The 25,061-nt window shown below is 41.2% G+C and overlaps 2 protein-coding genes across 3 annotated transcripts; both read right to left on the reverse strand.

Annotated features, from left to right (window-relative positions):
* Positions 1-2,679: 2,679 nt before the first annotated feature.
* laptm4b (lysosomal protein transmembrane 4 beta) lies at positions 2,680-14,812 on the reverse strand. Its single transcript, XM_034599685.1, has 7 exons — positions 14,460-14,812; positions 12,994-13,111; positions 10,879-10,952; positions 10,642-10,764; positions 10,232-10,330; positions 7,490-7,585; positions 2,680-4,268 (listed from the first exon to the last, which is right to left on the reverse strand). Exons 1-7 carry the CDS (start codon positions 14,550-14,552, stop codon positions 4,194-4,196), a joined length of 678 nt encoding a protein of 225 aa, XP_034455576.1. The 5' UTR covers positions 14,553-14,812; the 3' UTR covers positions 2,680-4,193.
* A 2,981-nt stretch (positions 14,813-17,793) lies between these two features.
* On the reverse strand, positions 17,794-24,993 carry mtdha (metadherin a). 2 transcript variants are annotated; one of them, XM_034599683.1, is made up of 12 exons: positions 24,556-24,993; positions 23,336-23,434; positions 23,052-23,163; positions 22,616-22,783; positions 22,312-22,368; positions 22,002-22,175; positions 21,502-21,582; positions 21,314-21,385; positions 21,082-21,212; positions 20,739-20,849; positions 20,521-20,620; positions 17,794-20,373 (listed from the first exon to the last, which is right to left on the reverse strand). In XM_034599683.1, exons 1-12 carry the CDS (start codon positions 24,931-24,933, stop codon positions 20,306-20,308), a joined length of 1,551 nt encoding a protein of 516 aa, XP_034455574.1. In that variant the 5' UTR covers positions 24,934-24,993; the 3' UTR covers positions 17,794-20,305. The 2 variants fall into 2 exon arrangements, with proteins under 2 accessions (XP_034455574.1, XP_034455575.1); XM_034599684.1 differs by having other exon boundaries at positions 17,800-20,373; positions 21,502-21,579; positions 24,556-24,990.
* Positions 24,994-25,061: the final 68 nt, after the last annotated feature.

The following is a 25,061-nucleotide window of genomic DNA, read 5'->3' on the forward strand; positions in this document are numbered from 1 at the left end:
CCTACTCGTGTATATACAACTAGTGTTCGAAGTATAACACTCATGTCCGACAGAGGCAGGTGCATCAACCCAGACACGACTGTTAGCTGCCCATCATCCATCGAGTGGTTTGGCCCAGTTTTTCCACTCACTGGTTCCCCTAAGCCTTTTTCTTCATTCCCAATTAAATCGAATGAAACCGCCCCAGGTCATCTGGATCACGTGCTGCAGATTCCCCCGCTCCAAATAAAGGACAATATCTGAGGTATGTGGCAGAAAAAATAACATCTGAATCTGCAAATATGAACAATCTCCACAGACACTCAGCAGATAACAGCCCTTCACATTTGTTGAGCAATTTGGTTTGGACTTATTTTATTAGTGTAGTTTATTTAATTTCAATTGAAATAGTTTGAGTTATAACTCATTTATTTGATCTGTGTAAAACAAAGTAGAAAATCCCAAACACGAAGCAATAAACTGTCACTTCAGTCAATTTAGTTTTCAACATTTCTCACTACAAACTAAATAACATAATTATATCTTAGTGGACATAAGATGTCGTATACTTAATATTCTCATACAAAGTTATTGATCATTAACCTCTACTCATAACAAGGCAAGTTTAGTGTTGATTCTATGTTTTATTATTGTAACTTTCTTTTATTGTTCTTGTGCATTAGTTTCAAAATAAGAACTCATTTAAAAAAACATTTTAAAAGTTTGATTACTTGATTGACTGATAGTTATTGTAAGTAGTTGCTTTTGTCAAGTTAAAATGTTTGTTTGTTGTAAAATCACAGCAGAATCTCAATATTCTAATGATAGATTTTGCCTCAAGTCCTCTTTCACAATCATCCCCCTCTTTTTAAAAATCTGATCTCATGGTCAAACCCTGTCTCTGCCTGCATCATTAAATCCTGCAAGAAAAAAAGAGACTAGATATGACCCACTTGTTTTGGGTTTGTTAGTTTTCTTCCCGCCCCCCCCCCCCCCCCCCCCTCTCGGCCCCGTCCCACAGGCAGAAAAGTAGGTGAGCGTGTCTGTCTGGTCGCCCACTGTCAGACCCAAGGTAATGCCAGCCTCCATTTTGAGGCGGGTGGGTAAATCCTCGCTGATCTGCCAGCTTGTTCATCCGCATGGGGGTGAGGGAGGGATTCTGAATCTCTGTGAGGGCAGTTGGACGCACGCACAGGCCACCATGAAACCCAAATAAACATACACTGAAACTTTACTGTCTCTAACAACTGTCTCCTTGAATGAATGGTTGAATTCAACATGTTTTAATAAGAAGGTTTAGAGCTTTGTGTTCACTAGTTTACCACTAAGAGAGAGAATGTCTGAATTAACTGGAATAAAACATCAATGCACTGGTTCTATAATGAACTGGGATGAATTTCTTGGCACTGAATGAATCCACAGAGTGAGTAAAGTAAAATACAAATAATTTAAAATAATAACATAATTAAACATTATATTCTATGTTCTCTTTATTTTATTTTCCATTTTCATTCAGAGACAATTCAGTAAGTCAGGTTCCTCATTAACAACATGTGATACTGTTTTATTTGTATGTCAACGTTGATGTATGACTTATACGTTTTAAATTAATGTTATTATCATGGAGACGTATTGTTTCTTCTCCTGAGTAAATGTTTACTCATTTCTTCATGGATTCTGAAATCATACTCATGTTTTTTTTTTATCTGATTTTACATTTAGCTTTTTCTTGTATTATATCTGTATTATTTCCGTGTCACGGCAAACCTTTGTACCCTCTCACATGGGATTACAACTGCTATTAATCTAACATGCCCTGGTAGTACGGGTACAAAATCTGAAGACAACAAACAAAAATGAAAGATTACATAATATAAAAGATTATATGCGCAACTGTTTTATGCTCTATGTTAAAAAACGTTTGTCAACAATATAATAATAAATTGTGCAATGAAAAGACCCTGAGAATCTGCCAATCTAAACAATCTAAATTTAATTTGTTCTTTTCAAACATAAATAACTCAATAAATAAATCCAGCAGCAGAAACATGTTAATTTTGCTTTTTATTATTCAGAGTTGAAGACATGAGCTCATCCAGATCCAACAAGAGGGACGTGTGTGAGTGGAAAACAGACGGACAACGGTCTTTGAGCGATTCTAATAAAAAATGAGGCATCAACCATCCACTCGTCCACATACAAGCTTTTTTCCTTTTTTCCTCTAAACTTGACACAACTCCAATCAAATCTGTCAAAGCTCTGCGGCTTCTCAGTGTAAATAAAAATTTAAAAAAATGTTTTGGAAGCTTGTATCCTCCAGACGGGGGGCTGATTTCGTATTAGAACCACTTAGCTGGGAAAACACAAACATGTCGGTTTTGCAGTGGCGCTGACTTTAAAGTGCAATTTTATTTTTCAGCTTTGTTGGATTTGCAGAAGTCATAATTCACACAGGGACAATCATGAAGGGGCCAACAGGGGGCTACGTTACCACCCACAGTATTAGTATCAAGTGGAAAAACTACTTCATGGTACATGTATTTCCAGCTCTAACACGTTATTGAATGCACTATTGCATAGTAACTTGTTTTCTTCTGTAACAAACTACTTGGGAATTATTGGAAAGAACATGATTATTATTGGTTCCATTATTATTTCTAATAATACTCGACTGATTGCCTAAATTGTTCCAAGCATTCGCACTGTTGACTAGCTCCATATAGTGTGTATAGATTGTGTGCTACTATGCAATGCTAAATCAATGCTTTAGATCCCCATCCATCGTCACCAGCACAGGAAATAACACAACATGATATCACTGCATGTGCAAAAAAACAAACATGTCACTACATATAAAGGAAGTTACATCATACAGCTCGCAGGCAAGCGCACACACACACACACACATTTTAAACATACACACGCATACGGTCTGTACAGCAGCACGTCACGCCGTCTTTATAGGAAAATGCCCTCAGTCCAGCTAAGTTAACTCAAATGATCCCATTACAGACCATAATTCAATCAATAATCAAACCGATAAAGACACAGTCAATGCTTCTGCTTCTGCAGCTGCAACTCAACAAGGACACATGTTCACACATTAATGTTCACACACACACACACTTCTGTTTCATGTGTATTGCCTCTTTTTGGATGTGAATCTGTTGTGTGTAGATGTCTGTGTGAGTGTTTACATTAAGTCTCTTGAGATCTCGGAGAAGTACACGAAAAAACGGGCAGGAAGGCAAACTGGAATACATCGTGACTGAATTCGGGTGAACGAGGTTTTCACTGGCAGTCGATGGGCGACAGGTTTTTACAGAAAAGCGTGTTACATGGGTGAGAGGAAGACGTCGTTATTGGTCGAGGAACCTTTTCCGATACGAAGTCCCACAGGACAAGCTACATCAGTACACGGATGATATTGTAACCACACCAGGACAGACAGCCTTTCACTACTCGCTTCTTTTTCTCTCCGTTTTTACTGTTATACAAAAAAAGTCATACAAAAATACCCCAACATTACATTCAATGAAGGAAATTTGTCAATTTCTGAAAAAAGTGCTCTTGCATAACTGATCATGTATGTCGCTTTCCTTCTCACGCTCTCTCTATCTCTCTCTTGCTCTCTCTCTCTCTCTCTCTCTCTCTCTCTCTCTCTCTGCACCATCTCTCTTCAGGTAGTTTGTTTCTATACAAAGACCACGAGGGAGATTCACAGTATCGGGGGTTAACAGTTGGTGGCCAAGACCGGTGGGTGCACGTTTCACTCAAAGAAAAGTGCAAATTAGGTTGGGACAGAGTGTTCAGGGGCGTGCAAGAGTTCTGATGCTGCCAGGAGTCAGCAGCTGCCAAGAGGGAGGGAGGGAAGGGAGGGGAGTGAGGGGAGGGAGGGAGGGAGGGTGATGGTCAGGGGAGCTGTTGGTCTTGAAGTCGATGTCCTCTGGAGAGGACAGAGGAGAAAAGAGGGGAGGACAAAACGTCACAACAAGTAGGGTGGAGGATGGGGGAGGAGGGCGGGGCAGAGTCGATGGCGATACTGGCTCGGCGTCACTAATCTACAATTGGCAGGAATCCAAGCTGAAACCAGCATCTAAGACATTGTTTCTCCTTGGTTTTTCAACATGTTCCAGGGTCCTACTGTCGGAGAGAGATGTGATGGGTGTACGGAGGGGCTGTGGGGGTGAGGGGTCCAGCGGCGAGGACTTCACTCACGCCTCCATATACTGGGGAGGAGGCTCCTTGGGCGGGAGGGCGATGGCTTCCTCGTATGGTGGCAGCAGAACCTGAAATTTAACAGAACAAAAAGGAGGCTCAGTCCAAACCAGTGAATAGTTGAAAACATTTAACTATCCTCCACAAATTAATTGTATCCTATTGTGGGAATCTCTCAGGGATATTGTGCACATATTTATGGAAGTAAATACAATTTACGAAACAGTAATAGGAAGTGATTTCAGACTCAGCCTTAAAGCTAATTTATGCTCAACACTAGATATGTATACGGAAACGGACGGAGCCTTCTGTACGTATTCTGCATTAATTCTGTCCGTATTTGTGCACGTCTTCTGAAAGCTTACAGACAGGAACGACTGACAAAATGGTGCAGTACCACCAGAAATCGTGGGGAGGGCAGTGCAGCTCGTAGTGCAATCGAGACAAACATAGGAGACGAGGAAGAAATGTCAACAATGGTGGAACTTTTTGAGGAGAGACATTAAAATGAGTTTGTTAGAAACTAGAGGAATCTATAAGACAGCATCACAACCTTGTCCAATGTCGACATGTTTGTTGTTGTCGACTCCGCGCTGGATGTATTGCTTAGCAACCACACCAACTTAAAGGACACATGGAAGTATGTGGGCAGTGACGTATCTCTGATTATACGTAAAGGCAGCATAAATGAGCCTCTAGCCACTGTTGCATGTTTCCCCCTGATTCATTCGAGCTCTTTATACTGCATCCGTATAGAATAAATTACTAAAGGCAATACACCCACACACACACACACACAGAGGCCAGGCTACGTTCACCCTTAGCGAAAGTCTTTCTCTGTAAATGGTGTTATAAAACCAGCCCTGCTGCTAATTCAGTGAGAGAGAGAGAGAGAGAGAGAGAGAGAGAGAGAGAGAGAGAGGGAGAGGGAGAGAAAGAGAGAGAGAGAGAAAGAAAGAAAGAAAGTGAGAGAGAGAATATTCTCGGAGGGGATGGAGTTGTGAAACAGCCAGAGAGGCCCGGCGAACATATCACAGGCTGGATTTGAAATGAAGTGGACAAGCAGACTATTATGTAACATGTCCAGAAGAGAGAGAGAGAGAGAGAGAGAGAGAGAGAGAGAGAGAGAGAGAGAGAGAGAGAGAGAGAGAGAGAGAGAGAGAGGCAACGGACGGGAGGAGGAGGGGGGAAAGTGAGAGAGCGAGAGAGAGAGAGAGAGAGAGAGAGAGAGAGAGAGAGAGAGAGAGAGAGATGACCCTTGTGCATTTTAATGGCATTTATATAAAAGCGGGACAGATAAGCAGCTGGGTACTTGATGTGTGATGCAGTAAAAAGCCATTTAGACACACTGACGGATTTCTAATAGTAAAAATAGATGGAGCGTTCTATTCATTCATCACTATGTGTGTGTGTGTGTGTGTGTGTGTGTGTGTGTGTGTGTGTGTGTGTGTGTGTGTGTGTGTGTGTGTGTGTGTGTGTGTGTGTGTGTGTGTGTGTGTGTGTGCGTGGAGGAAGGGAACTCAATGATGATGTTTAAACTGTTAGATGCTGTTTGTTTCTCTCATTAAAATCCATGTAGCTTGTGCTGCTTATTGGTGGATTTAAAAATAAAAAAAATCGGACTTGTATTTTATTACATCATCAATTTTGTGGCTCTGTACTTAAATATTAAAATAATAAATAATATCAGGGTTAGACTGTTTTCATTATAAATTCTGACTGAGGAAAACACAACTTCTCGCTTGCAGCGGACGAAACCCACTGGCACATACCCAGTATTTGCTCAAAGGCCATATGATACACAACGTGATATCAGACCCTGCTGGATTAGCTCCTGCCCGTTGAGTCTGTTTCGTAAGGTGAAAAATACGTCATCAGTGAAGCCGGGCCGCGGCAGCACAAGGACGAAGTGACAGAGCGATGAAGTGCTGCGACGACAGAGGGTGTGAGACAGATTAATGTCTTATGTATCTGTGTTGAGGATTACAGACGGACAGACAAATGGAAACCGTGACTGTGCTAAAGCCTCTCAGAATCCCAGAGTTAACGCTGAGGGACGGACACCCGGGCTCTAAGCAGCTGGCCAATCACACCTCAGGACGACCTACAGCACTGTACTGTACCAACAACACCAAAGTCACGTCACGGACTGACGCAAACTGCTCAACAACAGAATCCAGAGCCTGGACTAGACTGCAAACACTGCAGAGTCTATGCTATTCTACCACTGATACACAATAAAGATGGATTTTATACATTTAATCACTTTTAATAAATCCTTATTTCTTGCTTGCATTACTATTGAGTGACACATGTAAAAACATTTATACCTTTAGGTTCTCGCTCATTAAATTTCTACTGTGGCAAGAATTAATTCCTTTTAAATGACTACCTATGCTGTCTTCACTTGTACATGTATTTAGGGACTGTGGTATTATATCTATTCTAGTGGTTGAACAGCAGGACCCACTAACCAGAACCTCATGGATACTAAGACATGGGATAAAACAGTAGTGTTTGGCCCATATGGATTTTTGGGGGCCGACGCCATTACCGATATTAGAATTAAAGGTTCAGTCTGTAAGATTTAGGTGAAAGGGATCTATTGGCAGAAATTCAATATAAAATAATCCTAGTGGTGTTTTTTCGCTAGTGTATAATCATCTAAATTGTACGACTTGTTATTTTCTTTACTCTAAATTTAAATACTTTAAATTTACATCGGGAGCAGGTCCTCTCGACGGAGGCCGCCATGTTTTTACAGTCGTCCAAACTGGACAAACTAAACTAAGAGACAACTGAAGGCTACCACAGGTTCTTTTTCATGTTTGGAAGGGGAGGGTGAGGTGAGGGGTATTCAGCTGCAACATGCAACTTCACCACTAGATGTCACTAAATTCTACACACTGAACCTTTAAAACAAAATTTCTCTCTATTTTTCAAATCTAAATTGCTGCTCTAAGCACATTACAGCTAAACTAAATGTTATACCTACCTTGTACATTTAGAGGTATCAACTCATTGAACTGCAATAACATACAAAAGTAAATATGGTCTATATTTTAGTATTTTATCATTTCAGTATTTTACATTGGGCCTAGCATTTGCTACACCGTGTTAAAGTTAACGTGCTACACTAAAACCTCTACCTCTACTGAACCAAAAGCTTGTAAGTGAAAACCATTAAAAAAATCAATGCTGTGCAAATGCACTTATATTAAAAAGAGAGGATGGGAGGATTTTCAGTGTGTCCTTGAGGTAAGGGAGCCGGCGGGTGGAAGTGCGGACTCACCGTGGTGTCGTTCGTGGTGACGTAAACCAGGACCTCCGTGGTGCCCCTGCCGCTCACATATCTGTAGCAGTTCCACACACAGCCAATCAGGTAGGCCTGAAAATACAGAGAGGACAAACAACGACCTTTAGAAACACGGTCTCCACTTTTCATTATGATCTCATCCATTCATCAAGGTTAAAGATGATAATGATGATGACAGCAGACATGCATCATATCAACACTTCATAAAGCCTGTGACATGTCAGCTGCATCCCAGGCAGGTAAGGACTCACGGCAATTCAATTCAGTTGTAAAAGTATACGGGCATTTTAATGAGTGGTCCAACCACCCAACGCTTTACCAAAAGCTACTTATCAGGCATTTCTTGCCTCACTAAGGCTGTGCCTGCACTGAGGTTTAGGTTTGTCTGACTTGGCAGAGGAACAGGAGGTTCATTGTGCATATGTGTGAGCAGCCTGCTGCGTCGGTACCTCTGCCAACCGTAAGAGCAACCGCCGGACCAGGAAGCCCAGTGGACTGCTAACGAATCACTTTACCATCTGCTGAGCCGACCTCTTCACTGGGATGCCAACTGTAAACTGAGGTTAACGTATCCCCGACAGTAACGTACGCACAATTACACCTTTAAAGCAGACCACTAGTAAAGTTGATAAAACATATAACAGTGTTCAACTTGTAATTTTGATCATATGAAATAAAAAAAATGTTTTTGTCATTTGTCAAAGGCACAAAGCGTAATTCTTTTGTGTGTTTTTTCAGTGAAATAAGATTTTGTTTGAAAGGTCCAGTAGTGTTTTTTGTCAGAGCTGTTTTCAGACATGAGAAAATGTACGAAGAACTGTTTGTCTTTCACATATGAAGAACACAGCAGGATATTGTCCAAACGTGTTTACAACACCAGCAAAATGTCCGTAACATTCAGACGAGGGGTGGCGCTCGGATAGAGGACACAGGAGGCCGGACATGACTGCTGAGCAAATCTGGTGTTTTTGTTCACTACACATTTGCCTTATTACATACAGCCTCACCAGAAAGCTTCAGGAAAATGTCTGAAAGCAGCTTACGTCAAACAGTTTATCTTTTTATTCATCCAAGCTTTCTATCGACTGCATCTAAATCTTTGTATCTGCTCTCTGTTTCTACCCTCTCTTCTCTTTCCGGGTCTCCTTCTTCCTGACTGTCTTCATCCGTCATTCATGTCACATGCAGTTGAATGGAGGATGTTGGCTGCAGCAGGAACTTCAGCAGGTGCTGCCTCTGTGCCGAGAGCTCAATGCGTCCTTCAGCAGATTTCAGATCTGGTACTTTTCCAGGCGACTGACTCAACTATCATCATGAAAAGGAACAAGACAGGAGCCGATACATTGTATATGCAGCGCATCGATAAATATGGGCTTCTATTGATTTCCCTTGGCAAATGTCAAGATTACGCTCCGAGCAGGAAAACATCTACATTTGATCTGTGATATAAAATTTCGGAGCAATGTGCAGTTAAATGAGCCCAGATACACACACTGTGCAACAAAGCTCTCTGTCTGAGTCAGTTATAACTCTTCTCTCTCTGGGAGTCCAGCAGTTTGTCTTCCAGTGGCTGCTTCCCATCATAAAGCCTGGCTCTGGATGTCTGCCGAGAACATTTCCAATCTGAGCTCAGGGGAGAAACAACTTGATTTGATTGTACAGATGACTGCAACTTCATATCCCATCTCGTCCCAGAGCCCCAGAGCGGAACTGCGCCGGGAGAACCATCCATGCATTAAAGGGGAATTAGCTTGACAGGAGTTGGTTTCCTGTTGTCCCCGACCCACTGCTCTCTGGCTGTGTGATAATCTCATGAAGAACATTGATAATGGAAATGTTCGCACTGGCACAGTCATTATACACGCCATATGGCTCGTACTGCTACGAGATGAGCACAGTGTGAAGCTTAATTGCCCTAATCAAATTGCAATATGATGAGCAGATCTATTAAAAGAGGCAGTTTTAGAGGGAACCGAGTGAGTGTGTGTGTAATCTGTGACGGTGTGTTGCTTACATCATTATATTCTACAACTTTACATTTTTCTATGCATCTCTACAGTGTTAGACATCAGTCACATGGCTGCGTGACATTTAGAATATTGCCTTGCAGTTGTATCTTGTCAGTCAAGTTGCAGTTTATATTCCTGACGGTCCAGACTTATATAATGTAGTGAATAGATGCAAGGACTTTAATGAAAGGCATTAGGTGCATTATTATAATTTGTGTATTATAATTAGCACAATCTTTTGGGTTATTGCTAAGAAATCTCTTTTGTGTGGTCACCTTGACCTTTGACTATGAAATTCTAATCAGTTCATCTTTGAGTCCAAGTGGATGTTTGTATGAAAGGTAATGAAATTGCCTCCAGGTGTTCCTGATGCATCACACACCATAAACAAATCACTCATCAGTTATGTCGTGTTCCAGAGAATAGGATGGATATGAGGGCACAGTGATCTTAGCCTTTGACCTCTGAAATCAAATCAATTCATCTCTGTGTCATCCCTGAGTCTGAGTAAACATTTTGCCAAATTTGAATAAATTCCCCCGAGGTGTTCCTGATATTACGCTCACAAGCATGGGATGGATGCACAGAAAAATAAGCCAAAAACGTAAGGCCTCCGGTGCTCGGCTGTCACCGGCACGGACGCATGAAAAAGACCAACACTAGGAAGACTGGGAGAACCTGGAGTGATACGGGGATTCTGTGGGCTTACCTTGAAGGAGAGGATGCAGCCAATGAAGACGAGGACTGCAAAAACTAGGCACATGTTGTTGGTGGACATGATGTCCTCTTTGTAAGGGAATGTCCCCGGCTGAAACAAGAGAGAGAGAGAGGAAGATAGATTCAAATAAATAAACAGACAGGAAGTAACAATGTGGCCTTTGTTAAATCAGACAAAACACAACCTTTAAATCTTAAACAACTAAAGAGTCTAAATAGATCTGCATAAATAAGACCTGTGAAAATGCCTGGGGCTTTCTTTCACTGAACCAGCACAATATCCTGAATCTATTAAACATTCAATTAAAAAGCCGTAAACTCTTTGTTGAAATGTTTTGCACCGACGAGCACGAAGTTGTTTGTGTAGGTGTTTTATTTGTGAACATGTAAAATGCTCCTCACCAGCTGCTGGAGGTAGTCCTGCACTGTGTTGGGATAAACCACCACACTGATGGCTACCAGTGTGTTAAGGGCAAAGTCGAAGATTTGGTAGCAGAAGAATGGAATGATCCAAGCAGCATGTTGCTATAAAAGGAAAGATAAATAAGACAAATATTGAGAAACTCAAACAGCATACAGTGAATAAATCTGTGACTGATCGTTGTCAGACCAGTGATTGAATGTCTCTTGTTTATTTACCTTGTAAGCACCGTACGTTGCCATGCCACATATAAGAATCATGAGTAGGGATATCGCAGTAGCGATGCAGATATCTGCAGAGAGACAAACACAACAAGGTGAGAGCAGATCATCGGGTTTTCCAGTGAAAGAAAGAAAACAGCAGGAAAGTAACACGTCATTTCACTGGAACCTTGAATCCACTGATGTAATCACAAAGTCTCTGTGAGGATTTATACAAAACAAAGCACCCTGGTAACCTCACTATTTTTAGCATCCAATCTGACTCGGACAAAACATGTTCGACACGTGAATAATTGTTATGCAAGGTGCTAAATCTGACAAAAATGCAACACCCTTCTCAGATTCACATTACAGCCGCGAAAAAGACTGTTGAGGCCCCTGTGGCACTCGAGACAAGATATTTATACGTGTCCAGGTTGGTGAAAATGATCCCACATCACTACTCATCAAAGTCAGTTCTTGCTGTGGGATAGCCGTATCTGTTTTAGTTTCTGTTAACCAGAAAAAAACACTTTACAAAAGGACTTTTGCAAAACACAAAAGGGTGAATGCAACTTCGGTATCTCATCACGACATTGGGTTTTTTCTGTTACAATCAGCAACAGTGATTATTAAAGCAGATACTGTGCTAAGACCCAGGAAATGATGGTTCCCTTTAATCTTAATCCCTTTCCTCACACAGAAACACATGTTTACACATAATTGATATAAACAACACGTGTATACATAAATGCACCGCCATGCATTTCACCCCCACACACATCATCCACAAATTCTATTTTTAATTTCAGGATTTCTGTGCATATAATTATAGTGATATTTTTGACGACAGCTCATCTCCATCCATCCCCACTGTCACTATGTTTGACTGACGCTGCACAAGCGACAACGCTGTCCGAGGGCGAGCCAGTCAAGATGGCCGTTTTAATCCGATGGAGAATTAGAGCAGTCGTTTTAATCAGAGTAGCCAGTGACAGGGTCTGTGGTGTTCCAGAGGCGACTGTGATGATGATAGCTGCCGGAGGGGAAGCACTGAAAATACACATGCGGTCTGATTTGTTCTTTACGGTGCTGAGCCTACTCAGCTGTGTCTGTGCTGACAGCAGCATTCTGGGAAAAGACGTGGTGGGCAGAAAAGAGAGGTGGTTTTAAAGACGCTGAAACACGCGGGGCTACATGGACACGCTGCTGGTTTTAATGACCTCTCTCTGGATATACAACCAAAAGAATACTGTTATTGAACCATGCAATGAGATGATGATGAATGATACACTGAGATTAAATTATTGTAGTATTTGCTTCTGCACTGTTGCTTCCCTTAAATAAGTGAGATGAATCTGTGCTGGAATAAATGGAGACACCACAGCAAACACCAATGTCGGACTTTACACAGACTAACCTCTGGATTTATGTATCAAACAAACAATCAATTTGTCTTTTAATCTATATTTTTTATGTTAAACTCCACTGGAATGTTTGAGTAATCAAACACGACTTTATTTAATTAATTAACATTCATGAAACAGTGAATCATCAAGAGCTCGATGAGAAGAAGCAAAATAAGAGTTTGCATAAGCGGATTATTGGGAACAGGCAATATGGGTTTAAAAAGAACTACAAAATAGTTACAAGCCATCTGGGTGAAATCTAAAACTAAAGAACAGAGCAGACCTTCGCAGGAGGAATACAATCTGGAGGACTCATCTTAAATGGGTGGGTTGAATAATGGATAAACACTGAAAATGCTTCTTTTAAGTCTGCAACTAACAATTATTTTAATTATTTAGTCAGTAACTTTTGCCCATCACAGTTTCCCAAACCCAACGCTAATGTCTGTAAGTTAAATTTTTTGTCTCACTGGTCTAAAACCCAGAGAGAATCACCTAACGGTTATAAAAACCCGACAGATCCTCACAGTGAAAAAGCTGGAACGAGCAAATGTTTAACACTCAATTATCAGAATGGCTGCTGATTAATTTTGTGCTGACAAATGGTTTCATTCATTTAAGATAACAAACTGCTTCATTGAGGACATTTAACATAATCTATCATCCCACGAGATCATTTAAACCAAACTGGACATGCAACAATGAGGGGATTAGCTGCACTCACTTGCATCGTCCATGACATCGATGTCAGTTCCCAGCTCAGAGCTGGTAAGGTGGTAGCGGTACTGAATTGGGTCGTTGAGAGCCGACAGCAATATGAGTAGGACCACTGCATTGATGAGCTGTGGGAAAACATTGAAAAAAAAAAAAATCGATATTAACAATATATTTCATAGTGAAGTTGCCCATCTTTAAAATCTTGGGTTGATTTTCCAGGCACTAAGTTTATTATACTTTTAGAAATTCCTTTCGTGCATGTGGCATTTGTTAAATCAAATAAAAGACAAACCTCAAACAATGTAAAAGTTCATAGTAAATCATAATTAGAGATACAAAGATCCTATCAGTGCAATTGTGGCTACATGTAACAACAAAGACTGTTGGTTGTATTTCTGTTTTCTTTTTTTTTATTTCGTATTTACTTATGATAAAGTTTATGAATAAACTGTAAATAATCAAGTCTTCGTTACATTACTTTATCATCAGGGTTAGATAAACCACATCTTAGGAATCATTGAATACAAGGGACATTCACCATCTTGTCCTTTATTATAAAATCAGCTGATATATCACTTTAGTATCGGAAACCTTTTTGGTATCAACAATCAATCCCTTCAAAAATATTCATATCAGGCTCTAGAAAATAGTGGAAAATATTATGAACAGAATTCAACTAGACATTCAATTAACCTGGTTTGTTGAATCAAGAGCCCATAATTGAATTTAACTTAAAATCCTAACAGAAGGAGACATTGCTGTAATGTTCAGATGCAGTTGTGTTGCAGCGTTTATCCAAACAATTATGATGAGAACAAAAACAAGAGCAGAGTCTTCTACTTGTTATATCTCTTATATCTGTGGAGGTATTCCTTTGTGTGTTTATCAGACCTCTGCTCACATTGGGTTAGAAAGTCAGTGGACTGCCGCTCACTGAAGGTCAGGGATTTACCAGGCTTACTGAACTATGTTTAAAACTTCAGGTGATCCCGTGGGTTAAAAACAGAGAAGTGACTCTATATTTAACCTGTTCAAGTGTAGGACGAATCAAACAGGGATTCACTGCTGAGCTTTTTACATTCCATCACAACAACAACAACAACAACAGAAATCAGCCAAAAGGGAAAGAAAACAGCATGGGAGCAAATTGTGAATTCTAAGATATAATATAAAATAATAAATACATGAGAATAACCGTGAAAAATCATGTATTATCACGGTTAAAGACCAAAGAGCAGAGGCTGCAGTTCAAATGTGTTGTTTTGATGTGCAACAGAGGACATTGCTCAAAATGGCAAATGAGAGCAGAAAAACAGAAAAACAGCAGCAGCAGCTAAACTTAGCTTCTCTTCGCTTTAAACCCAACGACAGCTCGTTCTGTCGCATCCCAGCGCTCGTGTCACATTATGCGGCCATAACTGCAGATATACGAGTCTGATACGTGGGTGATGAATGGTGAGAAACGCCACTTACCATGTACCATATTCCCAGAATGATGGTGCCCGTCCGGACATGGCAGCACAGGCAGCAGCTCGTCGAATACCAGCGGTCCCACGGCGAAATCATCTTCTCTGCTTTGTGTTTGTTTTGTTATCCTGCAACGACTTTTCAGGCTATTTCATGAAGGCTGCGGAGGATTCAAAGACTCGAGCCCCTGCGACGAGAGAGCGAGAGAAAGACGGGAATGTCTGCGTCCTTGGTGCGATGGAGGAGGAGGAGGAGGCGGAGGAGGAGGAGGAGCGGCCACATCCAGCGTATGTTCCCCACGTCTCCGCGAGCGGACTCCCGGAGAACACACGGCCGCTAATCTGGCTCATCCCCGGGTCATGTGACCGGCGGAGGATTTGAGGGGAAGGATGGAAAATGTGTCAGTGACGGGAAACAACATGTCGGTGCTTCTCTGGCGTCTTTCTCTCACACACAAGCTTTTACTTTTTGATTGTTAGTAACGAAGCATTTTTTTAAAGTTTCCTCCATCATGTTGGGGGAACTGGAGTTAGGACAGGGCCGGATGAACCTCCCTATGAGGGGCCTGGGGCAACGATTGTTTTTGGGCCCCTCTTAAACATCAATATACAGTTTCATTATTTCCTTAGGGAGGTTAATTCAATTTATGATCAATTACTTAGAACACAGTAAGGAGAACGTGGGAAACCACACAAAATGACAGATTTAACAGATTTTAATCTTAAAATCGTCAGAACACACACACTTGACAATTTGGCTAGAGCGTAAGACCACACATTTACTGTTTGTAGGAAACAATTTCACAGTGGCTTTCCAGAGAAGATTCTTCTTATTCAGTGTGCGGTTGGCAAAACACTTGTAGGTGCAATTACTGCCACTTTCTGAACAGTCTGAGAGTGGAAGACCCAGAAGAAACACAAATACAGAGGAGTATGCATAATCAGGTTGGTGATGCTTCCCCGTCAGCTCACTCTCAGTGGCTATTGGTTTCTGTCTGAGCCGATTATTGTAAATATTAAACATGTTTGAATGTGAAGCATGCAGAATGTGGGAGACAGGGAATCAAACCACCTGGTTAGTGGACGACCCGCTCAACCTCCCGAGCCAAGGCCACAGTTAGAATGTTTCACAACTAGTTATCAGATGACAGTTCCCTCAAAGGTGCCTTAAAACAACTCCACTGTCCACACAACACTTGTGCTCCAATGAAAATCGCTCATGAATCTTTGTAGAGGCAGCTTTTTTAGGTTGTTTCCAGTGATGAGACAAAAGCAGATGTGAAAGTCACATGTCACTATGGATTCAAACACAGCACTTACCATGTGAGGAAATTTGCCAATGGCAGCAGTATTATCTGTCCCCAATGTAGGACTGGGTCACCACTCAGTCAAATTGGATTTACTGTAACTTTGTCTGGATCTGTGGGAACATGCGACCTTCATGATTTCCGCAGATACGGTGTTGACATGTTGACACGATCAAAGATTGATGTGTTTCATTGCAGCGTTAGAACCAGAAGCCGTCTCTCTCTCTGTCAGTATACACATCCCGCCCCCGGCCTGACAGATGGGCCGGTGACCACAGCTCTAAGCTCTGGTCTGTGGACCGCATCATCGTCACATTAGGGGATTTTCCTCCACTGCCATGACTTAGCAGCCTGTCACCTTTTTAAATGCAATTTGAAGAGCACACCTCAAACCTATGGTGCTTCCTTCCAGCCTTAATGATTTTCCATACAGCAGCTACAGTGAACATTTAAATGATCAGTTAGACATATTTGCGTAACTATTCGGAGGGATCTGACATAATGACCGGAAGTTCAAAGCCCCATAATCCTTTTTTCCCAGACCTGCTGGAGAAACATAAATCCCACACCCAGCGTTTGGGTGCACAGATATGTCAGTTGGGCTGTGTAACGTCACCACGCTTCATTGACTTGTTTTAGGGATTATGTGGGTTTTAGATACAGCGACTTCAGATAGATCTTTTTTTCAATACAGCATTAGCAGGTGATATTCATAGCAAGGCTTTGAGTGACCACAGGGCCTTCCATTACAGAGTGACCTTCATTATTTATACATCTGCCTTTCGTGCACTCATGCAAGAAACAAACAACGAGCGAGGCAATCCATAAGCAATGAAAAAAAAAAAAAAAACGTGATATCCCTCTGAAGTAAGGCTGAATGGAGAGGGACCCAGAGATTGTGAGAGATTAAAAACTGGTAAATCCGAAATGAACAGAGATAAGGGATGGAGAGAGAGAGATGAGGCGAAGGAGGTCAGGCGCTGTAAAGCGTGCCATGCGACTGCCCCCGCCATATTGACTGGGGCAGTGGTTTGGCCTCGGGATGGGTCACTGCGACCGGGGCCGAGCTCAGGCCTGGCTGCTGACACAAATTTGCCTCACACCATATAGTGGATCCTCGTGGTATTAATCACAGATTCAGGATCAGTTTGACAGAAGACCTGAAAACAAAATGTCAGTGGACAGGGAGACAGCACCGCTTCATATCAGTGTTGGTCGTGGTGAATTCTGCTAATACAACATGCCTCCAATTAATACCTGAAGGTTAGTTTGGAAAGAAAACATAATTTTAAGTGTTAAACCATCACTGTTCCATCAGAATAACAACACATTTGATGTAACTAGCCTGAGGAGCACTGGTTGTTAAACTCATTAAACTAGAAATCCGGCCGTGTGGTTGTATGTCTCTACAAACCAGTGCAGTTTCAGTGCACATTCATTTTTTCCAGACACATCTGAGGTCACTGGGACCTTTGACCACTGAAATCTACTCAGTTTATCAGTAGTGATAAAGTAGTAGTGGCAAAAAAGGGTTTGTGAGGTCAGCCTGACTTTTGACCACCAAAATCTAATCATTTCATCTTTGAGTCCAATTTAATGTTTGTACCAAATTTATAGAAATTCCTTTGAGGTATTCTTAAGATCTTGTGTTCATAAGACCACAAACATGTTTTGCAAGGTCACAGCGACCTTGATCTTTGACGACCAAAATCGGTCCATACTTGAGTCCAACTGAGAGCTTTCACCAAATGTGAAGATATTCCCTCACAATGTACCTCAGATATCATGTTCATAGGAATTGCATCAACATATGTATGAACAGATGGAAAACCCCAAAACAACATGCCTCTGGCTACAGGCTGTTGCCAAAGTAAAGGCAAAATACTTAAAATTATTCCATTACATTCAAATGCTCTGAGAAGCCTTTTAAGTATTTTAAGTAATCAATCCATGATCTATTCCGCGTATTCTTTGAGGGTTAGAGATTCATGCTTCAGTCCCTGAGAAACAAGAAATACAAGCCTATGACAAAGTGATATCAAGCATTTCTGATTTATTTTTCATTTTTACCAAACAAACATAGAAATATCATTTGTTTCTCCTCATTAAACAAAATCATTCACAAAAAAAGACAAGTATATAAATACATTGATTGGATCATTTTTAATAATCTGTAAAAATCAATCCAAAAAAAATAAAAGATGCCTGAAGCCACACCAAAAAAATCATTTTGTTCTATCTGGTCTACAAACAATTATGTACCATGGCCAGCTGTGGCGCTCTCCCTACCAACAACAGACTCCCACAGAAAAGCTGCAATTTGTCTCCTTTGACAAAGCTATTACACTATATACATTGAGTGGTAAGCTATTCCAGGAGCAAGTATCAATAGTTAAAGCAAGAGATCATTCCTTGAATTTCATGTAGAGAAGAACTATTATCAAAGTCATGCACGATGAAATTACTCCTGACATCAAAACTTGCAATTAGATGGAAACTATTTTAAAAAAGGACGCAAATGTTATACATCTACAGATTAAGGCAATGGAATTACAAGAAATTCCTTTTGTAAATGTGTAATTGTGTGTGTATATGAGTGTGTGTTTCCTAAATCCAACTGCCATGTGGAATTAAAGCTGCTCCATACCATATCTCTGTGTATGTTTTCATTCTCAATTTACACCAAGAAACAAAAGTTACAAGTTTCACATTCCACAGAAAAAGGTAGTAAAAAAAACCCAAACAATCCATTGACATCAAAAGGAAATCAATGCAGCCTTTTGCACAGTGCAATCACAGAACTGGAAAAAGCCCTTACAATCTGTACATATGGCATGGCTTTTTCTAGCACAAAAAAACGGAAGATAGTATCTCTGAAAAACCAGGAGAGAGAGAGAGAGAGAGAGAGAGAGAGAGAGAGAGAGAGAGAGAGAGAGAGAGAGAGAGAGAGAGAGAGAGAGAGCAGGAATCGGGTTTCAATCTCTAGAAAAATCAACGCGCAGTCTCGTCAGATGAAGACGGACAAGCTCAGAATGGTAAACGTAAAAGGGACAATAGTCGATAGTGCTACTGCTCTCTGGGATCATCACACTACTCCTGAACGTTACACTGCCTCCTAGTGGTTCACATCCGTTACTGTGCTCTCGGCTGAAGAGTCCCAGTGCCAATTCAGAATCTGTTTTATAAATTAAGCTAAATTATCTGATGAATTTTTACTTTTTCAGCATTTTTTAATCAAAGTTTCACCATAATATGGTTAAATATGCAGCCGGTGTCTTTGCTATTCCTCTCCCCAAAGAGGCAGAAGTGTATTTTACCACAGTTTGGCAAAATTATAAGTGTTTGGATCCAATTATTACCCTTTAGGAGTGGTTGTGTAGATTTTCCTATGGCCAAGATGGTTTTTTCCCTCCAACCACTGTGACTGACACTGAATTCAACAGGTCCACAGTTCCAATTCTTCATCTAGGAGCTTTTACAAACTAAACAGCAAACAGTCGATAATTTGTAGTTAAAAGATATCAATGAAAATTAATTTAAAGGTCAAGTTTGGATGTATTCCAATCGTCATCGTGTGTACATAGGAAGTGTTATGGATAGCTGTAAAAATGACTTCTTCATACAAGTCGTGTAGCAATACCTTTGAGAGCCAACAAGTAAATAGTCTAAGTGCTGTAAAGTTCAGCCAAAACTGATAGGAGGCCTCCAGCAGTGTATGAACATGTGTACAAGTTTTTTTACATGTATGTTGTCCTGACAACAAACCTACATGCAACCACCAGGAAGAATCCCTCTGCCAAAGCTCAGCAAGGAAAATACATCAATTTGGATCATAGTAACTTAGCTGAAACCTCATATTAGCTTTGGGTAAACGGAAAAATGCATGTTTGTACAGTAAAGACGAGTGTGTCTCATAGTTGCTCTGTGATGGTGTTACATCCTGGCCAGAATGAAGAGGAGGGATGATTACAGCGACCGATAACTGTCAATATATGTACAAGCATGTAAACGTTGTATTTCAATAAACCTCAGAAAACTCCCAACCAACCCTTTTAGACGGATCTGAGACTCTATCCGATGAACACATTTCAGTAATTTGATATACGGGCAGCAACATGAATAACAAAAACAAAGTGCAACTCATGGGGAATAATAAAAATTGATGGTTCTCTTTAAAATAATAATTAAAAGAAAAACATGTCTGTTTCTTTTTGGATTAACAATGATAACCAAACACTTTTGATGCCATTAAAAAAACAACTACATAAACATGTACCTACACTGCGGGTCTAGCTGTCCTGAAACTCCACTCTGGCTGCAGTGTAGCAAATAGTGCAAATTAGTTAAGATTTCAGTCCACAGGACCAGATTTCATCACTACATTTACCCAAGCAGGTGATATCTACTGTTTATTTTCAGTTTTGTTCATGTCACTGGTAAACTGTTAATGTAGCTCAGAAACAAACTCTGTACCTAGAAATTATTGCATGTGATATATTTAATAACAATCGTTTGCATATGTTTAGTTTTAACCTGTGATGTGAGTTCATGTTTCTCGTCTGACTTTTTTCTTCTGCGAAGGTTTCAGAGGCTCCACGCTTTGCTCGGACATCTCTGCAAGTAAAATGAAAAGTCAAAGTAAAAATTCAAGTTATATTTAGATCCATCTCCAAATAGATGGTTGGAACATTTCTTCCCTTTTTAATGTTTTTCTGCACAGTGAGAAAAAACAGATTCAGACTCAGAACTGTTGAAACCTACTCTGAGCGGAAGATATGCTGGGATTCGGCTTTTTGGAGGCCATCACGGGAAGCTCTTGGGGTTTGGCCGCTGCGTTGACCAGGGGTGCTGTGCTCACCACCTATAACCAAACAGATGAAATGACATTCCCATTAAAAAAGGGTAAATGTCTACAGTGCAGCAGTTTTATACTTTACTCCCACATATTAATCTGAGAGCTTGAGGTTTAGTTTTCTTGCCTGAGCCTCGGATGCAGCCTCCTCTTCTGCTTTCTTCTTCTTTTTCCTCTTCTTCTTGGACTTTGCTGCTGCCCCAGAGGAATCCTCGGCATCCTTCTCATCCTCGGATACCTGCCCAGACAAAAACAAATATTCAAATATTTTCAATTGAAAAACAATATCTCTAAGTTCTAGTCAGAGAAAATGGCCAGAGCAGATGAATCAAGCAATTAAGAGGTGCATTAGGGATTAACACTAAAAATGCCATTCCTAAAGCCTGTCACATGTCTTCAAGAGTTTAAGGCCGCGATTAGTGAAAGTTTGAACAAAAAGGGATGTGGAGGCCCTGAAAATAGAGCAAGACCTTGTTGGGGGCAGGCTGTTCCTTCAGGGGAGCGGCTGGTGTCACCAACACAGGAGGCTCTTCATAGTTGCCCCAGTGCTCTGCTGGGGCATTCCAGTCAGAGGTGGAGTCCACTGCTGCTGCCAGCCCGTCTAAAAAAACATTACAGCAATTAACTAGATGGAATTCAGATCAAGGGAATTGCTTGAGAGGGTTTGGTTTACAGTACAGGATGGGCTTTTGAAACACTTACTGTAACCAGACCATTCATCATCAACGGTTGGGTTGCTCGCCCACTGCAGCTCCATTGAATTGGATATTGGGTCTATGAAAGACAGAGGGGAGGTAAAAACATTAAAACAGCTACGACTGAAAATATAAAAGCATTTAAAAAAAAACACTGATAAGGTGATAGAGCTGGCAGTTAATCACAATACAAACCTGAGGTGTTGAGTCTCCGCATGGAGAAGGACACAGGGTTGAGTTCAGTCTTTATGCGACCATCAATGCCACTCCATGCTGCTGGCACAGAAACACAGAATAAAACACATGTGGAATACAGTCCAAAGATGTATTTATTCTATATGATATATTGTTTTTAAAATGTTTGGACAAGAATGATCAACTTATCAATATAACCTCCACTCAGCCGTTCTTTTTCTTGCAATACCACTACCAGCTAATGGCTCAGTGGGGCAGGATATTCTAACCTCATTTTCCTTCCTCATTTTTTATTTTAGCAGTAGAAGTGGCAGCATTTTATTGTTTTGCTGTAGCATGTTGACTTGTTCATCTTTACAGCCACACTTATGTTTTAAAGCCAGCATTCTGAGAAAAGCCACAACAGTAAAAAAGAAAACAATGCTCTTATGCTTGTTTGAATCTCCTGCTGCAGTTACTGTTTATATTTGAGATGCAGAAAAGTTCTGCCCATGTTCTACCTTGTGCTTCCTGTGTCCAGCGCTGGGGCTCAGCGGGGCCCCTGTAATGCGGAGCAGAGGGCACGTTCCTCCACTTGGTTCCATCCATGGCACTCATCTGACCCTGAATCTTCAAAGAACTGTCGGTCCATCCTACGCCGTTAACTGAAGGCTCCTCTCGCCGGCTGGAGGACACTGAGGTGGCAGGCACACAGGAAGGCAGAGAGTCAGACTGGGGCAGTTTGGTCAAGTAGCAACAATCTTAAAATTATTTAAAAACATTAACAAAACTTAACTCAGGAAAATAAAAAGTCAGGGAAAAGGAGAATACCTTTAATAGCTCCACTGGCTGTATCCACCTTTCCACTGGTTCTTGGAGGCAGCGACTCTGAAAAAAAGTGTGGGCAAAAGAAAATTGCTTGAGTGTAATTCAACAAAGCCAGATTATTGTTTATTTTGACCATGAGTGAAAATATCTATATATAAAAAATGTTCATACAAATTTTTTTTAGGCATTTTAAATGAAACTACATTTGATATACACTCAAGCTTTCGATTACTTCTCTGGCCTTGTATACAACACAAATCCCCCATTTCTACCATCTACACACAGTCATCGTTTGTTAGATGAATACCATGGTTTCCTCTGTGCTTCTTGGCGTTGGTGGGGGCTGTGGCTGCAGTTGTTGTCACATGGGTTTTGGGGGCCTCGACACCTCCTGAGCTCCCAGAGTCCTCAGGGCCTTTGTCCTTCCTGCGCTGCTGCTTCTTCTCACGGTTACTGACTTTGGTCTCCCATGCACCTGGGTGACAGACAAAAAAACAACAACAAATGGTTAGATGTCTTGGTTCGTGCAAGGGAATGAAAAATAAATATTTTTTATAGTTGATGCACAAGGAGCCTAGCAACAACAACTAAAATGGAAGATTCTTGTTGTGAGTAAAACAAAACTGGAGAGTTCTAGTATGCTGGAAATAGTGAGAACATGAATAGGCGTAAACAGGATATAGCTGAGCAGTCAGTTTCAAAATGAGAAGTTGCGAAATTCCCCTACAACCGTTGAGTCTTACCATCCTCAGGTTCCTTTGAATCATTTGTAGACACATACTGAACTGGTTTCACGTCCGTCTTCACTTTCTTCTTGTTCTTTTTCACCTGCACAGGGGCCTGCACCTCACGGACCTGGGGACAAAGACAATAAGTAAATTGGTTGGGCGCCGACAGAGGGGCTTAAGCAATATTACACCAATAACATAATTGTTTCATAAAATATTAGGACAACTCAGGAAGACTGGAAAAGGAAAAACAATTCTTTGGGCTGCTCTAAGTTATGGCAGCAGAATGTCAAACACACCTTCCCCGTTTTGATCTTCGCGGCCTGCTTTGGAACCACCGCAGTCACTTTGACTTCCTCCTGAGCGACAGTCACTGGCTGCCCATTAGACTGAGTCTTCTGTGGGAGAAAGACAAGAAATCTCATTAACAACGTGATGTTCACAGATTTTACTTTCAAGATGGATCCTAACACTATGTCTGTCTGCAGCATCCCTCGCAAATGCACCTTGAAACTGCCCCATAAACAAAAGGAAATATTAACAAGGGCTGGGCGATAAAACAATAACACAATATAATTTTCATCAATAGCAATAAAACGAAAGTCCAAATCATATCGATATTTTTCTTATTCGTTCGGCAAGCATAGTGAAAAGGTACACCACACACACACACACAGTCTATGGTTGCACCTCACAATTGTAAAATAAATGGCAGTTTATCAAGTGTGTCTTTCTACTCATAAGGAATACGATTAAAACAACAAGCTTCACTAAGGATCAAAAATCAAAAGGTCTTTAAACTTGAGATAAATACAAATGTAGAAATTCATTGTGATAAAATTGTTTGTAAATCGACTGATGGCCCTATCGCCAACCCCCAACATCAACATGACATCTGAACTACAACTGCTTAAAGACGGCTCATTGAAAATCATAACTTTGTTCAAAGATCAGTTTATTAATCAGACATTATTCCATCATGTGTTAACTACTTGTTTGCTACTGCTCAAGTAAAATTCTGCATTATTATAGCTGCTGTCTTTGATTTTAGATTTTGCATCACAACTCTTGCTGCCTGTGATTTCTTTAAAGAGACATTGTATTAATTTGCTTTTTGTCTGAGATGTTTTGTATTCATTGTATTTTGTGAAGCTAGTTAGCGTTAGCATCCTTTTCCAAACCAAACCCAGTGATTCGCCGGATCTCGAGTCTTTAATTTTCCGTAGTGGGACTAATTGAGGATAATCTTGTCTTTATTTAAGTCATGAGTACGTACATCACATGACGGGCCCCGTGTAGCTTAGTGTATAGTGAGTAAACAAGCGAGTGGAAACCCTAATGAGAAGTAATAGTGTGTAAAATAGCTAGCAGGTTAGCTAACAGGCTATGAAACGATAACCCTGGAGTCTCTTTGTGTTTACATGTCAGAGGAGGAGATGAAATTTGAATTGAGCGAACTGACTGAGCACTTTCCTTCAGCCTCCATTGTTTCTAGCCATCGCACTTGTTTCAGTCTCACCGTGACTCGACCGCTCGTTACCGCAGCCTGCGGAGCCCTTTCCCCCGGTTTCTTCTTGTTCCTCCTCTTCGGTTCTTCTGGCTTCGCAGCTATAGCCACGTCGGCCTTGACGGGCTCGCACTGGGTCACCGGGGCTCCTCGCTTCTTCGCGGCGGCCCCACGGCCGCAGACGGCGGCCCATGACAGCGCTAGCAGCAGCAGCAGCCCCGCCGCGGCCGTGGACAGGACGACCCACGTCGGGTACAGCTCGGGCTTCAGACCCAGGTCCACCCCGAGCTGAGCCTGGACGTAGCCCTGTCCCGACGACAGGAGCTCCTTCAAACGGCCGGAGAGCATTTCGGCTTTTTCCAGCGCGAAGCCTCGCATGTCCCCTGCCATCTTTCCAAATTACGAAAATGCTAGCTAACTGTTAGCTACCATAGCCTGCATCCGTATGCTAACGGAGGAGTGGCTAATCCAATCCGGTTATTATGTGAAATATCAGTAATGCTACCATTAGCATTACA

The sequence above is a fragment of the Hippoglossus hippoglossus genome, chromosome 11 (assembly GCF_009819705.1).
Source record: "Hippoglossus hippoglossus isolate fHipHip1 chromosome 11, fHipHip1.pri, whole genome shotgun sequence".
NCBI lineage: Eukaryota > Metazoa > Chordata > Actinopteri > Pleuronectiformes > Pleuronectidae > Hippoglossus > Hippoglossus hippoglossus.

Excerpts from the sequence above, each read along its gene's own strand:
- laptm4b (XM_034599685.1), bottom strand. The coding sequence starts at position 14,552 with ATGATTTCGCCGTGGGACCGCTGGTATTCGACGAGCTGCTGCCTGTGC. Across the intron at positions 10,953-12,993 it reads CGATGTCATGGACGATGCAA|ATATCTGCATCGCTACTGCG; the intron begins GTGAGTGCAGCT and ends GTCTCTCTGCAG. Across the intron at positions 10,331-10,641 it reads AGGACTACCTCCAGCAGCTG|CCGGGGACATTCCCTTACAA; the intron begins GTGAGGAGCATT and ends CTCTTGTTTCAG.
- mtdha (XM_034599683.1), bottom strand. The coding sequence starts at position 24,933 with ATGGCAGGGGACATGCGAGGCTTCGCGCTGGAAAAAGCCGAAATGCTC. Across the intron at positions 23,164-23,335 it reads CGAAGATCAAAACGGGGAAG|GTCCGTGAGGTGCAGGCCCC; the intron begins GTGTGTTTGACA and ends CTTTGTCCCCAG. Across the intron at positions 21,583-22,001 it reads CTGGACACAGGAAGCACAAG|CAGCATGGAGTGGCATTGAT; the intron begins GTAGAACATGGG and ends TTTCTGTGCCAG.